This window comes from Merops nubicus, unplaced genomic scaffold (genome assembly GCF_000691845.1).
Source record: "Merops nubicus isolate BGI_N331 unplaced genomic scaffold, ASM69184v1 scaffold51940, whole genome shotgun sequence".
NCBI lineage: Eukaryota > Metazoa > Chordata > Aves > Coraciiformes > Meropidae > Merops > Merops nubicus.
The window spans coordinates 717-18,341 of NW_008583238.1; the positions used below are offsets into that span (position 1 = coordinate 717).

At 38.6% G+C, this 17,625-nt stretch overlaps 1 protein-coding gene across 1 annotated transcript in view; it reads left to right on the forward strand.

The window, feature by feature from the left end:
* The first annotated feature begins 890 nt into the window (after positions 1-890).
* Positions 891-17,625, forward strand: part of LOC103772489 (protein unc-79 homolog) — a 34,263-nt gene continuing 17,528 nt past the window's right edge. Inside the window, exons 1-11 of the mRNA XM_008939828.1 lie at positions 891-1,188; positions 4,494-4,664; positions 7,342-7,434; positions 8,731-8,786; positions 9,436-9,565; positions 11,100-11,164; positions 13,139-13,227; positions 14,436-14,476; positions 15,731-15,759; positions 16,797-17,026; positions 17,340-17,511. Coding sequence (XP_008938076.1) covers positions 942-1,188; positions 4,494-4,664; positions 7,342-7,434; positions 8,731-8,786; positions 9,436-9,565; positions 11,100-11,164; positions 13,139-13,227; positions 14,436-14,476; positions 15,731-15,759; positions 16,797-17,026; positions 17,340-17,511 — 1,323 coding nt within the window. The 5' untranslated portion in view covers positions 891-941. The remainder of the gene's footprint in view (positions 1,189-4,493; positions 4,665-7,341; positions 7,435-8,730; positions 8,787-9,435; positions 9,566-11,099; positions 11,165-13,138; positions 13,228-14,435; positions 14,477-15,730; positions 15,760-16,796; positions 17,027-17,339; positions 17,512-17,625) is intronic.

A 17,625-nucleotide genomic window follows, 5' to 3' on the forward strand; every position in this document is an offset into this window, starting at 1 on the left:
TACTGTCTGATCTGCAGTTACATAATTGGTCTTGCTTGCTTAGCCCTTAGATTTTTGAAGGTAACTATTTACCCAAGGAGTGTTTGTATTCATAAAGTAAAATGTTCCCTCCCTAAACATGGGCAAAATTAAAAGCACACATAAACAACCATTATCATTAGCTCACAAACATATGCTAAAGACCATCTACTATATATTATTTTATAACTTTTCCAAATGTAGTTTAGTTAACATTTTAGAAATATTATATTATTTCTAAATCCATGTGCCTGTTTAAACTTCATTATCTCAAATGATACTGAGTGAGTGGTCATGAAACAGTATCATAAAATACATACAGACATTATTTTAATGCAATAAACATGTGATTTTTAAGACTATCTTAACAAACACACATGTTTATTCTCTGCTAAAACATGTTTCTGCAAGTGCCACACCTATATTTTGCATGTTTTCAGTCAGTTGGTTCAAAAGATTGTAGAGGGGGCAAAAAAAATAAGTCGCTCACAATCACAGAGCAAAATACCAGCTTATTTTGACACAGCTGTTTTTCCATAGCAAATGCTTTTAATTATGAGAATTTTTCTTAACTGTGAAACATGGGTAGGGCACTGAAACATGCATTTTTATATTTTTGCTCCTTATGAACCAGATAACACATGAGATGCAATGAAATTTTCCTAGGTATCAATTTTTAATTGTCTTATCTTGAAGCATGAAAGTTGATGGTTGCTATATTTGTAGACACACTGGTTTTGGTAGTGATTGCATCTTATGTGGGATGTATCTGGTCTTTTATTATTTGTTTTATAGTGTCATTTCAATGTAATGTGCTGTTCTTTGTGTCTTTGTTGTCTCTTTTTTTTCTTTGTCCCCCCAACAGCATTTTGTCCCGCACAGGGAAGAAGGAGAATCAAGATGCCTCCAATTTGACAGTGCCCATGACCATGTGTCTTTTTCCTGTGCCATTCCCACTCACCCCATCTCTAAGACCACAGGTCAGTTCCATCAACCCTACTGTTACTCGCTCCCTCCTTTACAGCGTCCTGCGAGATGCTCCATCTGAACGTGGCCAGCAAAGTCGCGATGCTCAGTTATCAGACTACCCATCTTTGGACTATCAAGGACTTTACGTGACACTGGTGACACTGCTGGATCTAGTTCCCTTGCTACAACATGGTCAACATGGTAAGCAGGCCCTTGAACCCTTCCAGTACGCTTAACGTCAGTGCTGTGACCCGTGAATGATACATAAATGCAGTAGAAGAGATGGGCCTAAACTGACCTGGATTGGGAATTCAGATCTCCTGGGATGCACTTATATCCAAGTGTTTGGTTTGACTTTCTTAAATAAAATTCTTTTTGCTAACTGTGGATTTGGGTTTGGATTCTGAGGTTGTCTGATTCTTAGTGATACACTCGTGGTAACTAAAATACAATGGTATGTAACAAAAATAACACAGATGAGTTAAAGAAAAATCTGGATTTTGAAACTGAATATGCTGGGGTATCTCCATACCGGTCTTTTTGAGGTGACTCTCTTAAAAAGGCATAAATTTCTTGCAAATGTGTATCCGGCCTATAATGAATATGCAGATTGAGTGTTTTGGTGAAGGTCCATCTCTAAATAGAACATATTATACATTTAATGGAAAAAAAACATTGTCATGGTACTTTGAGATGGCTTTAAAATATTCCTGGGTAAAGAAGTAGCAATATTTGTGACTGACTTACAGAAAAGCAGTATTTTCTTATGTATTGAATGAGTTAATCACGAGATTTTTTTGTGACTGTTGTATTTATATTGTTTTCCCTCACCTTCTGCGTATGCCTGGCTTGTTAGTCTATGGCTTTCCATACTGGGATTCAGGGGCCCAGAGTTCTCCCTCTGTTACATAAGGCAAACACTAATTTTCACCATGGTATCAGGGTGTATTATGTACATGGTTCAATAGAGGAAAATTGTCAGTCTGATACAGTGCTGAAATTCATTTGGGGGAAGGGTGTTTCTGTTAAATTCTGATTTCTTTTAGAGTTGGCATGTTTTGAATTGAAGACTACTGTGCTATGAAGTAGTATGATCTTGCAGAAGGGGGGTTCCTGGCAAATTACAGACTTGTTGACTTAACTTCAGTTTATAGGAATGGCAGAGTTAATTATCAAAACAATCTTTTTCTAAATAGATAACATGGGACAATTAACAACCAATGGAGACCTGTAAAGAAAAAATAACATTGAGCAAGCATAGTTTATTTTTGAGGGAGCACAGTGGTTCTCCTGGCAGGGTGTTCCTGTCCTCAGTCAGGCTTTTGTTGCTGTCTCACTTGACAACCTAATAGGCAATCTGAGACATATGGTTCCCACCGGAGTGAGGAAGACACTCCAGGAGTAGTTACCAGTGGCTCTTGTCAGCTGGACGGGTATACCAAGTGGGAATCTTACAGGAGTCTGTGCTGGGTCTAGTGTTATTAAATATTTTGATAACTTGGCTGATAGAGATGAGACAGCACTTTGATTTGTGGGTGTTATCAAGCTGGCGAATAGCATGTCCTTTTTGTGAGAGATGGCCAGTTCAAAATAATCTTGGCAAATTGCATTCTGTTTTGAAACATCTGGCAAGGAGAAATGTAAAATACTATGTTTAAGCAGGAGAAATAAAAGGCAGAAAAGATGTGGGGGAAATACTAGCTTGAAAGTCATACTGCAGAGCGATCTGGGTGACACAGCAGGTCAGAGGCAGACCATAAGTCACTAGTTTATTAATATTACTCTGGTGATATGTAAACAGGTGTTTTGAGACACCCAAAGCATTGTGTTTATCATGAGAACAGCTCTAGCAGGGGGGCTAGTTTACTAGTCCTAGGAAAAAGGGAAAGAACTTTGTCTAGCAGAGGGGAGACATGATTGTTGTATACAAATATGTAAAGTTGCTATGAGGAGAAATAAGCTAAACCAAACTATTTGTGGTTACAGTAGGTCAGGATAAGAAGTTACAGGCTTAAACTGGAGCAATGGAATTTTTTTTTTAAAAACACGCCTTTTTATGAAAATGATAGTTAAGCACTTGGATTAATTGCCATGAGAATGAGTAAAGTGTCTTGCAGATTTTTAAGAACAGTTTATATAAATATGTGCCAAGAATAATTTGTTTGACTCATGCTTGAGGCAAGAGGAGGTCACTTGCTATTTTTTATGGTTCTGTGTATGGAGAATTAAATTTTGTGATACAACTTGTTATTTATTTCTCCCTCAGCTTAGCATTTGACTAAAAGAAATATATATTTTTTTAAAATCAGAACTATCAATGTTGTTTGGGTAAGTACAACTGGTGCACTAGATGATCCTGAGGTTTTGTCCAGTCAGATCATACAAAACTGTGAGTGCTTAGCTGGTAAATACATATTGCAAGAGAAATTTCTCTAGCATCAAGAGTCTGATTAGGCCCTTGCGTAGAAGACTTGCCAGAACCACTGTAATGGAGTGCTAGTTTTAATTCTTGCCATGACTCATGGTGATTACAGCTACAGATCTCTGAGCACTTTACAGAGGCAGTTTTAAATCATATTAGCTGTACAGATGAGACTAAAGGCTTGTGTAACATACTTAAGGTTACATAGTGAGGAAATACAAAAAGAATACATACAAAAGGAATCCCTCTCATGCAGGGGAAAGGCCTTCTGATGTACTGGGATCATCATACAGGTTCAAACTTGGGGTTCACTGAATTCTGTAACCTTTCTGAGGGTTATTTGCCCCAGGTCAGTTCCTCATTTGTAAGAGGCTATAAAATTTCCACGGTACACAGATACATAATAACATATCCCTTCCTTTTGGGTACTGAAATGCTGCATGTTTCTTAAGTATCCCTTTTGAAGAGTTATAGTATAATTAATCAGAATAAGTACGGAAGTTCTCAGTAAATACTTCTTTCCTTTTAAGCCTTGGCCGTTTTTGGCCTCAATGGCTTCCCAGGAAAACAAGATCCATAGTTTAATCACATGCTATTTGAGAAATACAGTGGTGCTCCCTGTAGTCACTATGTGGGGGATACTTTGCAACTTTCTTGAGGGTAATTAAGATCAAAGTCTTATTTTTCTATGACTGATGAAGGTGAGAATGATTTTTGCAAATGCAGGCCTTTCAGCACCAAACTACATATCAAATTCTTATTCTAGTAACATCTCTGCTTAAATACAGGCCATTGTATGTTAACCACTGTATGATTAAATTCAACATTGATTTTAATCAATTATTTTAGTGGCTGTAGTATTCATATTCCCTTAAAACTCTTCTAAGTACCGTTGAATAGCTGTTTCCCCCTGTTTTAGGGAGGGCTTAAAAATGATATCATTAACTTCCCAAATTCCTTTGAGGGGAAAATTGGAATTTAATTTTTTAAAAAATATACATATATAATATTGTAAACAAAAAGGTACATAGTCATAATTATTTTTTCAATATAATGACTCTATTTATTTCATTTTATTCAACAGATCTTGGGCAATCAATTTTTTACACTACTACATGCTTACTTCCTTTTCTCAATGATGATATTTTGAGTACTTTACCCTATACAATGATTTCAACACTAGCTACCTTTCCTCCATTTCTGCACAAGGATATTATAGAGTATCTCAGCACATCTTTTCTACCTATGGCTATATGTAAGTAGCACTCACTCTAGTATTATTATGTCTCAGAAAACATGGTGCATTGCTATAATAGTATCAGACTGTAGCAGTCAAAGTTTCATCTGTCATAGAATTGTAATGGGACATCAAGCTACTGTATGTATATATGGAAAATAATTCCAAGTGACTGTTTTTCAAAGGGAAATAACCCTATATCTTTATTGTGCTGTGTTGCTGTGTGAATTCTTCCACCATTTAAAGGGTGAAATTTAGCTTATTGAAGAAATACATAGTTTTCAGACTCAGAACTTTCAGCGCCAGCAGTGGGAGTTTTGACTGCAGAATCAACGGGCAAACTGCTACTGAAAATACAGATGCAATAGCAACATGTGTAATTTTTGCATCTGGACTATATCAGGATATACAAGAATTACTCTTCTCAGTGTAATTATACTGCGACGAATTTCTGATTTTCTCCTTCCCTCTCTTCTTGGCATTTTCTCCGTACATCCTGTGCTGAAGAGCTGTGCCTGTAATGTCTCCTATCCATAAGTGTTAAGTCTAAATCTGACAGTGCCTTCCTTTTTGCTTTTTCATTCTTTTTTTCTTCCCCACCCTGAGGGTGTCCCATGATTGCATAACTTCATAATCCATGCACCATGTGAATCCTGAGGTGTTTTCGGAATGCTTCTCTAGGTACCTCATATAAAGCTTGTTGGGACTTCAGTACTAGCAAGAAATTTAACCATGTTTTTCAGATGGAAGCATTAGGATCAATATTAAGTCAGTTTTAACCAACAAGCCTTTCACTGTGTGGGTGATCAAACACTGAAACAATTTGCCAGAGAGGCTGCAGATTCTCCATCCTAGCAGGTGCTTAAAACACAGCTTGTCCTGGGTACTTGCACTAGATGACCTTCTGTTTGAGCAGAGGGAGTAGACAAGACTATCTCCAGAGGTCCCTTCTAACATCAACTGGCCCATGATTCTTTGAGAATGTTTCCTCCTTATCTGTATTCCAGGCTTTTACGGAAAAACATGAGCAACTTTTGTACAGAGATCATCACTGATGTCATGTAAGTGTGTAGAAGATGCTGTTAGAACATGGAAAGAAGTATGGTCCAGTGTTCTGAGATTGGTTTTATGGAAATTTATCACCTATGTTTTCTGGCTCTGCCAGTTAGTGATCTTGGAGAAATCCCTTAACTCTTCTGTACCTCAGTTTCCTCATGTAAAATAGTCCCTTGTAAGACATTGCAATGTTGTTTTCGATGTTACCTTTGACAGACTAGTAGCACTATGCAAATTAAAATGACTAAGATATATTTCATACATACGTGCAGTAGGTCTTCTTTGGGTTAAGAACAGAATGTTGCATTAAACTCCTTTATCTTCCATTACTGTTACCTGTTAAAGAAGAGCTGATACAGGTGACTTAGCATGACCTGTCTGTCTACAGCTCTGTAAAACTATTCTCCAAAACAACAGGTTGAACCAAATCCCTGTTTAACTTAAATAGATCCTATTCCCAACTGTCCTTTGCAGAGCTGGCATCCATATAGAGCATGGGAGCAACCTTTGTCATGCTGCCTTTATCCTCAAACAGTTTTGGTTAGATCTCTGTATGAAACTAGTCTGCTGCTTTTAAATTTGGCTTCTAGTACTGTGTCCTACTTTTCTGCTGATGGCCACATTTTAATTGCCAGGCTAGAGCTGATGAGTGTTTTGTAATTTATATCTGTACAAATAGACCTTGCTGTAATAATTTGGGAGCTCTTGGGTGTGTGGATGAGATTCGAAAAAGAATGAAGTACAATGAAGAGAGCTGTAATAATGTTGTGTCAGGTGGAGAAGTATCATATAGAGGAGAGGAATTCTCCCTTTTTCCTTCCACCATCCTTTTCCATTTGAGTGCTCTTTTAATGAGTGTCCTAGTCTTTCCCCACTGGGAATGATAAGCCCCTTTACAAGACAAGTGCAGAACCTTTCTTCTCCTCGTGTTCAGCTCTGAGTCAAACTGGAAGGGAGGATGCAAGAGGTTGTGTGAGCAGCTGGAGAGACAGATGGGAAGGATGAAAACATCTCACTGAACTTGTAGCTACAGTTCTGTGCTTCTATCCCAAATGCTTGGTATTTGGGTCCTGGCAGCAAGGCTTGGGAAGATACATGGCACATATCTATGTAGGAGGTTGCCTTCAAAGCCGTATTGCCATGCATAGTTCAGCAAATAAACACCTACACTCTGCAGGGTTTTTCCAATGACACCCTCTAATGGTAACCACTTTGTAGGAGACCAGAAGGAACCCTAGGCACTTTGTGTGAGGTCAAGGTTACAACAGCTTAACAGTTGATCATTATCTTAGCACAGTTCACATACAAGGGGGACTCATTTTTCTCGTATGTAGCTTTAGCTTGAACTCATACCATGTGCTCTCTCAGAAGTAATCTGTGCCGTACACCAAGAGCCAGGAGCTACCACCAGCTCCAGCCTTTCATCAGGTACCTCAACAGCAGGCTTTCCATGTTTTGTTTCTTTACCCTTCACTTTCTCCTTACTGTGGCTTTTTTTTTTTTTTCCATTTGATTTTGGTTTTTGTAACGACATGCTGTCTTAGGAATTTTATTTGCATCAGTTGGAATCACTTATATGCTATTCTTACCTCATTTTTCTTGTTATACAATAGAAATTTTTTCTTCCCTTTCTTTTAAGTGGGATCCTCAAAAAGAGAAGGTGTTCCAGCACATGTCAATCTATCTGCATCATCAATGTTAATGATTGCAATGCAGTACACATCAAACCCGGGTATGTGTAAACGTGCAACGTTGTGTCGTTCTCTCTAAAACTGAGTCATCAATTACTGTGAAATACAGTCAGAAAAGTTCAGATGATGGGGGAAATCTGTTCCACATCCAACACAGGATGAAAAATAAATGATTTTAGTTAAAACTGCAGTGTTTGAGCATCATGCTTGAAGTAATAATTACATACGTAAGAAATCTCATTCTGATGAAGAAATAGCATTTGGCCCAGGACTGGAGAGTCTGGTCTACTCGTGCTTGACATCAGAAAATAATGTTGATACATAACAACAATGTTACAGAGAAATTACTACTAACTTTGACTATAGAAATTTGTAGTAGCCGTTTGTCTTATGCTGTGATTCATATCCTACCAAGTTCACAAGTGATGCTGTTTTTTAGAGAAGACAGGTAATGCTGGCTGCAGGCTCAGCAGAACTGTTATAAACGTAAAAGTGATCATAAGTAAACACAAGGCCATTCTCTCTCACTGTGGTGCAGTCCCAGTTAAATCAGTGGGATCCTACAACCAGATGGAAGCAATATTTAACCTGAGGGAGCCGTTACATTGTATGATAGTCAGCTATCTCCCATTTTATGTGGATGGGTAGGGGTGTGTGTGTGTGGAGAAACCCCATGCTGCAGTATGTGCGCAAGAAGTGTCACATCATGCTACCATAGTTCACAGTGGTAAATAAAAGCACACTGTATTTAAAAGCTACTTGCACAAGTTAGGTTTTTTTTCATGAAATGTTCTATTTTTGTTTGTGAATTGCATGTTCCAGCCATCTGAGGAGAATGTTGCCCTGTAGTTTTGGGAAGTCAGACATGCAAAGCAGTTCCTTTGTCATTTGGCTTTCACAGAGTGAAAGTATGGTTGGTATACATGGAAATAATGTATTGTTACATGTGGCTTCCATTACCACCTCAAGACGAATGACAAGATACCCACTTACAGCTTTATGTTGTGCCAGAGGGACAAAGTTTAAGTGAATTAGCAGATAGTCTTAAACTAGATGTGTTTGAAAATGATTTCCATTGGTGTGGCAAAAGCTGTACACTTAAAATGCTCATTATCTTGCTGCACTCCTTGACAGAAACAAGTTACTAATGTTTAATTTCTAATAATTTGTGATGATTCTCAGGGAAATGATTCTTCAGCAAACCCTTTAAAATAAAAAGTAATGAAATGAGATGTAGAGTTTTGGATGGACAAAGCAAAGCCAATCAGCTAATCGTGTCACTCATGTAACTTGAGTTTCCATTTCGGTATTATATCTATACTGTCTTTCTCTCTTAGTGTATCATTGCCAATTATTGGAATGCCTCATGAAATACAAGCAAGAAGTATGGAAAGTAAGTTTATGATGGCATATGCTTTGTGGAAATGACTGTATTTGGATAGTAATCAAAACCAGATGGTTTGAAAATTGAGCTGTGTACTGAGAAGTTATAAATGATCTTTATATCCTGTCCTTTCTGGATTATGGAGTCAAAAGTCCTTCTGAGGGTTAGTTTACAGAAGCAGCACCGTGTCTTGTAAAACAGAGCTTCATTTCCTGAATAATATGTAGTTGTGGCTCCAATTAGCAGAACTTTTAATAATGACTGGTCTTCTTGGTTCATGTGGGACTGAACTTTTAGGAGGACTATTTGTGAGTATTGTTCTAGCGTGAATCTGATCTGGATCCAGTTCCTTATCTACATCACACCTCTTTGCTCCACGGCTACAGAAGCTTCACTTGCTATATGTTAGTGTGCTATGTGGGGTGGGTGGTAGCTGTTGGGTGCTCTGATCAAACTCAGAAGCCAGCTGTGAGCATGCTGAAATTAGTAATCTAAACTGTTTGTAAAACCATACGAAGGACATTTGGTAGGGCATGAAATGTGTATATTTTATGTGTTCAGGAATCTTCGAACACAAGTAATATGTATTGAATTGTAGGTTTTTTTTTTTTTTTTTTTTACTCTGCAAAATAAACATTTTGTGCATGTCTTTCCTTAGGATTTGCTATATGTGATAGCCTATGGACCATCTCAAGTTAAACCTCCAGCAGTACAAATGTTATTTCACTATTGGCCCAATTTAAAACCCCCCGGGGCAATCAGTGAGTACAGAGGACTGCAGTACACAGGTCAGTGCAGCTGTTTTTGTGTAGGCCAGAATGAATATAAGGAAATTATCAGAAGTATGTTAATGTCCCATGTGTATAGTTGTACAATGTATTTTGAAATCTTTTGTTTGCTAAGTTGCTACTTTCATAACTATATACAATATCCATTTCAAAAGATGTTATGAAAAATAAAAGCTGTGGTTGTGGCTAGTAAATATATTGTGTTACTCCTGATACTCACTAGGCCAGAACAGGAGAATAAGTAAGTACAGTGTTCCAGATGGTCTGTGAAACTGCCTTCTTGAACTCATAAGGATTCTGGCTTATGTTCCTTTCAATTTATTGCTTTGGTTGCTTTTGCTGTGCCAGCTGCTATCTCTGCTGCTGTTGCTAAGACTCGTTGTCTGGCTGTTGCTGTTAAAAAAAGTCAGGTGGCATCAGGTGCAGTTAGTATTTAATGGGTAAGTTCTCGGGGTTGGCTGTAGGGTGAAGATGAGGGACAAAGTCAGCAGCGCAGCTGGAACTGAGTAGGCGGGTGGTACAAAGCCCACCAAAGTCCTCACTGATACTGATGGGATTGTGCTTCTGCAGTGGGGACTGTCCAGCAGCAGTTCATTGCTTACTTTTCCAGCTTGCCTGTCTCAAGCTATTTCAAATAATCTCTGTCATATGGGACATGTTTTGTTCACTTTTAAAATTTTTGGACCAGAATGCAGAATTTTAAATAATATAAAGGAAGGTTTGGAAGAGACCTTAGAAAGACTTGAGTACATCCTGAATGTTCCTTATACATGTTTGTCTGGTCTGCTTTGATGCCTTCTCTTGAAGGGTGGACTGATTTTCTTGACTCTTTTTTTTTTTTTTTTTTTTCTTCATTCTTTATGTTCTACTCCACATGACTTTTTTCATGCAAGCAGATCTGTAAACTATGGATGATACTCCATCTGAACCAGTACGAGCACTGGGTAGACTGGGATAGATTTCTTGTATATAAATCTTAATGTATCCCAGGGTGGGATGAGTATTATCTTCAGTTGCATGGCATTTTGACCTGGGGGCATCCCATACAACATCAGAGCGATGCCACTTGCACATACCTCTGTTGTTTACCATTTGTCACTACAAAGTTAAGGCTTATTTTGTGGCTGGGCTGCTTTTCCTTTATCATAGCTGTGTTTTCATTTTGCCAGGGATATTACTGAATTTACTTAGTTACTCCTCTACCATCCTGTTCCTGGAGTGAAAGGATAATTAATTCATGGTGTTGGGGAGATCAGGAAGGGTCTACAACAGGGACATCTGCATCTTTTAATTTTTTTTTTTTTTTCCTAAGCTGATGGTTCATTTCATAATTATATCCCAAAAAAGTCAGGAAGCATGTGTATTTTGGGTTGTTTATTGTAATTGCTAGGCTTCCTGGGGGATAGCTTGGTCTTCTCTCATGTTTGTATAGTACTTAGTACAAGATGATGTTGTTCTCAATTGATACCACTAGACATAAAAAATAGAAATATATTTTCTCCATGTATTAATCAGCTGTGTTTTGGTTTTGCAGCCTGGAATCCTATTCATTGCCAGCACATCGAATGCCATAATGCCATTAACAAACCAGCTGTGAAGGTACTGCTGTTTCTTCAAGGGTCAAACCCAACTCTCTGGGGGATGGGAGGTTGCACTTTGACCCCAGCTGTATGCTCTAGTGTGCAGGTGACTAAAAGCCTGAACTAAGGGAACAGCAAAGCCTGTCAAGACCAAGGGGGGCAGAAATTTGTGAATGTACTTTGTCTGCCTGAAGCAAGATGGGATATTTTCTCCAACTACTGTGGGTGAAATCTTGATATTAAACATGAGGATGGTTGCAGAGCACACTACAAAATTCTAAGCTGGCTTCTGGCTAATGCAAGTGAATATTTTCCTGAACACAGATATGTGTAAATAGTCATACAAATATTACTAAAATACAGGAAATATTACGTCGGTTACATAGGTACATGTTCACCTTGATATCTTTGTTGAGGTCATAAAATGTACCTACTCTGATTGTGATCCTTTGCTTGGAATTTGTCCTAAAGCAAACGGCAACAAAGGTTTACTTGCCTCTTCTCTTTGAGGAAGGTAGATGATGGTCTCTTTCCTGTTGACAGACAGGCTACCAAAGTAAAACAGCTTGACCAGGATCACAGCACAAGTTGGCAGAGGCAAGAACAATATCCCAAGTCCAGAGCATACTACAGTTAGGTATACTAATTAATTAGATTTGTATCTAGTTAAATAGGTGGATATAAGCAGTTTTCCTGGCATCGCTAACATAATTTGCATTAGTCAAACATTTCTGCAGTGAGCCTTTTCCACAGGCTATGAGATTTATAGGGCTTAATGGTGATACCTACCTCACAAGTCTTGCAAGGGACCACTGTCCTGCCCACTCCAGTCATTCTTGATGATCCCTTTTCATACACAAAAAAGCTGGAAGGTGTTGCTTCATGTTATGATCATTAGATTCAGACTCATCGCTGACTAGAGCAAAGTATAAATGAAATTTGAGTTCCAAGCTTTGCAAATGAAATACCTGAGTATTTTTGAATCCTCTCTGAAGTTAAAAGTAGGAAAAACTTGGAAAAATGCAGTCTATTGTCTCTTGGATAAGTGAATGTAAAATTGTTTAACAAAGATGAGGCGTTTGTCTTTGTAGATTCACAGATTCACAGAATGTTAGGGATCGGAAGGGACTTCAAAAGATCATCTAGTCCAACCCCCCTGCCAGAGCAGGATCACCTAGAGTACATCACCCAGGAACATGTCCACATGGGCCTTGAAAGTCTCCAGAGATGGTGACTCCACCCCCCCCCCTGGGCAGCCCATTCCAGGGCTCTGTTACTCTCATGGTAAAGAAGTTCTTCCTTATCTTCAGATCTTTCACTTGAATGGAGTAAGGAACACGTTAAGTAGTTAAGATATTGTGTATGAATGCTACTGTTCAGCTTTTCCTTAACTAGTACAAGACACTTAAAATGCCAGTCTAACTGGCTGTTAACTGTAACTGTTTTCTGTAAGTGGCTGATGTGGAAAGATAACGGCTAATGCAAGACAAGGTTTGGACCTATGCTGCCAAGGGAACTGGGTTCCATACTCTGTTCTGTCACTGGAGCTGCACTGTTGTTAACAACTGTGATGACTAAAAATTAGATTTTGCTGGAAGACGTATTACTGAGAATGAAAGAATCTAGAGTTTAACATTGCCTCGCTTAGGAGCGATGGGTCCTTTAAGTGACTCTCTTTGGGGAAAAAAATAGTCAGTCATGACTATGCAATGTAAATGTGTAACCTGAAACATACTTGTGCTTCAGAGAGTGGTACTGAAATGTCCTGTTCTCTCCCCATGGGCTCTCATTTTCAGTTACATACCTTTCTTTGTTACAAATAATTTCAGATTCTATACTGCCAGATGCTGAGTACCATTTTTCAGAATACTGAATGCTCTCAACACATACCAAAGTTGTGCTGTATTGTATGTTCTAGCATTAATGGGTTGAACTTTTTCAATGAGCTTCAATGAGCAGGTGTCTTAATTCTTTTTCTTCTTCTGTGTTTCAGATGTGCATTGACCCATCCTTGTCTGTGGCTTTGGGTGATAAGCCACCTCCTCTATATCTCTGTGAAGAATGCAGCCAGAGAATTGCAGGGTAGGTAAACTAAGAGCTGGAAAATGATCAGATATAGTCAGACTCCAGAGTTCAGAACTCTGGAATTATGTTTTATCTCAGTATGATTAGCATAGAATTTATATGGGTAACCCTGTTGAAGTATATGATGCACACTGCCACTCAGTATGAATAAGCATTACAGAAATTTACCCCACATTATCAGCATTTGCATCTAGTTTAAACAGTTGTGAGTTTTAAAGTTAAGATCCCTGAATGAATAGATACAGTGGGATGCATTTGCTATGGTAGAGGAACCTTGTTAGTGACTGAGCTTTTGCTTATGACATGTTTTTTTGTCCTCATCCTTTAGTCGTCATTAAAAGCAGGACATGACAATAAAAGCTCTTTCACAGAGACTTTATTGCTTTTCTGTAACATGTATTTCAGATTATTCTTTACTCAGCTGCCTCACAGTATATTCTAGAGAATTGAAATCTGTCCAGGCTTGTCCAGTACCCGTGATACAGCCTGAGATGAATTCAGCTCACTACTTGGTAGTTTGATGTTGGTGTTTTTTCAAAATCTGTTTATTTATTTAATTTTATTTTACTTTTTATTTTTTTTAAATTGCTGATTTGGTTTGCATTACTTGACAAGATACTAAAACTTACCAGGAGTTCCAATGAGTTGGTTCAAATTGGCAAGGTTACAGGTAGTTAGGAAGCTACTTGGGTTGTTCTGTCCCCAGTTTAAGACCCCTTTATATTACACCAGCTATAGAAAGAGCAAGTACATCTTACCTTAGATTTTTATGTTGTCATTGATTTCAAGCTGCAGAAAAAAGTAATTGAATTTGGTAGGATAGCCTCTAAGAAGACTCACACAAAACAGCACTGGTACTTTTTTTTTTCTGTGCTTGTCTGTTATTCTTTGCTATCCTTTCTTAACCACCAGACTTTCAGAGCACACACTGTTTTACTTTGATAAATTTATGCCTGAAAAGTAATTTTTTGAAAGCCTTGAGCATGGTGGACCAACATCAGCAAAATAGTAATTTGCAGTAAGACAGGTACAACAAAGGAAAGTAATGCAAAGCAGCCTGCAATTTGTAGAACTTCATTTGCAAAAAAGCAGCTTCAGAATAACATCACTCCTACCACATTAATTTAGTTAAATTTCCTCTGTGCAAAAATAAATGCATATATAAATAAAACATGGAAAGCTAATTAGATATACAATTTTTATAGGGATCACAGTGAATGGTTGATTGATGTTCTTCTACCACAAGGTAAGAGGTATTTTAAGGGTAGGTACAAACTAATGATAATTGTACAACCCTATGCTTACCGATATTTCTGCATACTGTATGACTTGAAATGCTGCATTCTATTCTAAAGGATTTTGAAAGAATTCTGCTTACTGTCCTTAAAGTACTAGGAAAAATTGACTAATCCTCTATCTGAAATAGTGTGCAACTCTTCATGCCTGAGGGAAAGGAGACAATTCAACAGGTTTTCAGATCTTGAAGCATCTACAGTTGGGGCCAATGTTTTTAAAAGTATTGATGTCCCACACTGGTGTCAAAAAAAGGGGCTAGTACTTTGAGCAACCTGGGTCTGGCCTGAAAGCTCTTAAAGCTTCTGAAAACCTATTCTGTGAACAGAAGGCTCTCAAGGATATCAGAACAGGATGTAAAACATTTTTGAAGGATCTAGTCATTAATCCAGTCATTGTCCTTTGGCCAGTGAGAGAGACTGGTATTTTATTATCTACCAGAATGCAAACAAGGCTTGTTGCCAGACTAATTGGAAATTCCTGGGTTTACAAGGACAGTCACATATTCTCTAAAATAACCTTCTCAAGGACAGAATAAAGACACTCCCTCTCTCTGTGTTCTGCAAAGTGAAAATTCTTAGGCAGTGGAGATTTTTTTGCTGTCTCCTTTTAATTGAAATGTAATCCAGATTGATAATGTTTTATTTACTTAAGAGAATGACTTCTTTTTCCTCAAGCACCTATATTTACTGAATCAGAGCATGCCAGGACGAACAACTGAATAGCTACTGCTTATGGGTTCAATCTGCAAACATTTTGCTATGGAGTTAATGGCCACAGGCATAGTGACTGCTTCTATATTGTTCATCCAGATTCGCTGATCTCTCATCCTGTGAGCTTTCAGAGTCCATGTAGGCACATCTGAGCCTTGTCTCCTATAGCATGCCACAGTAGTGTGCCTACAGTTGTACTTTTACTTCTGTCCATGAGGCAGAAGCACAGGCAAAAGGTGGATGGCATGCAGAGCACACCACACGTAATGCACCAAGACTGTTTTGTCATTTCGGTGTAGAAATAGCCAGTAGGCCTAAGTACACAAGTGTCCCACCTCCTGCAGTCCAACAGGCTTAGAGGTTTCAGTAATATCTGGAAACACAAGCTTAGCCTCAGAGACTTCCTTGCAGCAAGTCCATTTTCCCATGGCTGCCATAATGAAACGGAAGGATCGTCATTCTGTGTTGATGTTTTGTATACCTTCCCCTTACAGCTGAAATTTCTGCTATATGTCAGAAAAAGGTAAGATTGAGTCATTTGTGTGATGGGGCATGATTTGTTGTTGTCTGTAGTGTCATCCCATTACTATGTGGTGTGTTCTTTTTTGTGCCATTCCAAATTTTCACAATATATCCATGAATGCATTTGTTTGTGGATGGGAATGATTCAGTGGCAAGGTTTCTTTTTGTTAAAACTGCTGATCTGAGTTGTAGGTTTTTGTTGAAGTGGCAATTAGTAAAGCAATTGAATTATGCCGTTGAGCTCAGTCTTTATTCTGTAACTGCTTATGAAGAAGATAGAGCAGGAGATTAATTTTAAATCTAAGTGTTTATATCTTCTCATCTCTTTGAAGTCCTGGGTTAATCATAAATTGAATGAAAATCTTACTGTACGCTGTATTTTTAAAAAATACATGGATTGAAAGCCTTCAGTGCTTGGCTCTGTAAAGATCACTGACAAAAAGAATCTGCTTGCAATACATACCAGCTAATGTGTTTTAATAACATTTTACTAATGAGAAGTTCAGTGTATAACATTCTAGGTCTTATGTGGTGAAGAAAGCTTTTATGTCAGACCAGATTAGCAGGTGGCAAAAATAAAGGTAGTGCAGAGGCTTGGATGTTTGTCTATGAGAATTCAGATCCTTACATAGCATGAATTGATATGGCACCATTGATGACCTTCCTAAGGATCTGCCTGTTCTAACACATAGATCAAAGACATTCTGAAGTATTAGCAGAGGTTAAGAGAATGACTGTAAATTTTAGAGATAGCTCCAAGCAAGAAATTTGATATTGATGACTTAAATGTTGGTTTGGTCTGCTCCAAAAGAAGAGTGACTGTGACATTTAAGTCCAAGTGCAGCATTTAGACCTGAGCTCATCTTTCTGGAAGTTCAGTGGCACTTTGTATCAGGAGTTTGCAAGCAGTTGTGTTTATACATAGTGATCTTGGAAATGACCAATATCTGAGCCAGATCTCCAGTGCTATCTCTCATCCCTGTTTTCAGTTCCGCTTCCTGGTAATTGTAGCCTGATAAAACCTCCTTTATTTTCCAGAACTGTAGTTCACATGTCAGAAGAGCTGTTGTCACGTGCTTCTCGGCGGGCTGCTGTGGCCGCCATGGCAACAGGCCCGTGCGCTACTGCAAGAGGTGCCATTCCAACCATCACAGCAGTGAAGTTGGGGCAGCTGCAGAAACCCACCTTTATCAGACCTCGCCACCCCCTATCAATACGCGGGAGTGTGGGGCAGAGGAACTCGTGTGTACTGTGGAAGCTGTGATCAGGTAACTGTGGCAGCTTGTGAGGCATCAATATGTAAAGCAGGAGCAGGCTTTGAGGGAAATATTGCCTGCAAATCTTGTGCACGTTGATTTTAGTTTCACCAGGATGAGTTCAGAGCAGGGGTGCTGAACTCTTGCTGCCATGGCACGAGTGTTGTCCTCATGGAAGAAGTCAACCTTGAATCCTAGAATTTGACATTATTTTATTGTTATCAGGCAAATGATGACATCAGATGCCTTAACCTGTGGTTATTGATCAGATACCTGTGTCTGATACAGGAAAGCTGCATTCACTGACTACAAGCTTGTTTTATAGCTTGCTGAAGGAAGCAGAGTTTCATGCTGAGCAGAGGGAGCATGAACTCAACCGCAGGAGACAGATGGGCCTCTCCTCTTCCCATCACTCCTTGGACAACACGGACTTTGATAATAAAGATGATGATAAGCATGACCAGCGCCTCCTGAGCCAGTTTGGAATCTGGTTCTTGGTGAGAAATTCTTGCTGTCTTCTCTCGCTCTTCTCATTTCCCTCTCCTTTTCTTTCTGAACTCTCAATTTTATCTCTTTCCCCCCCCCCCCCCCTTTTTTTTTTTCTTGGGTGT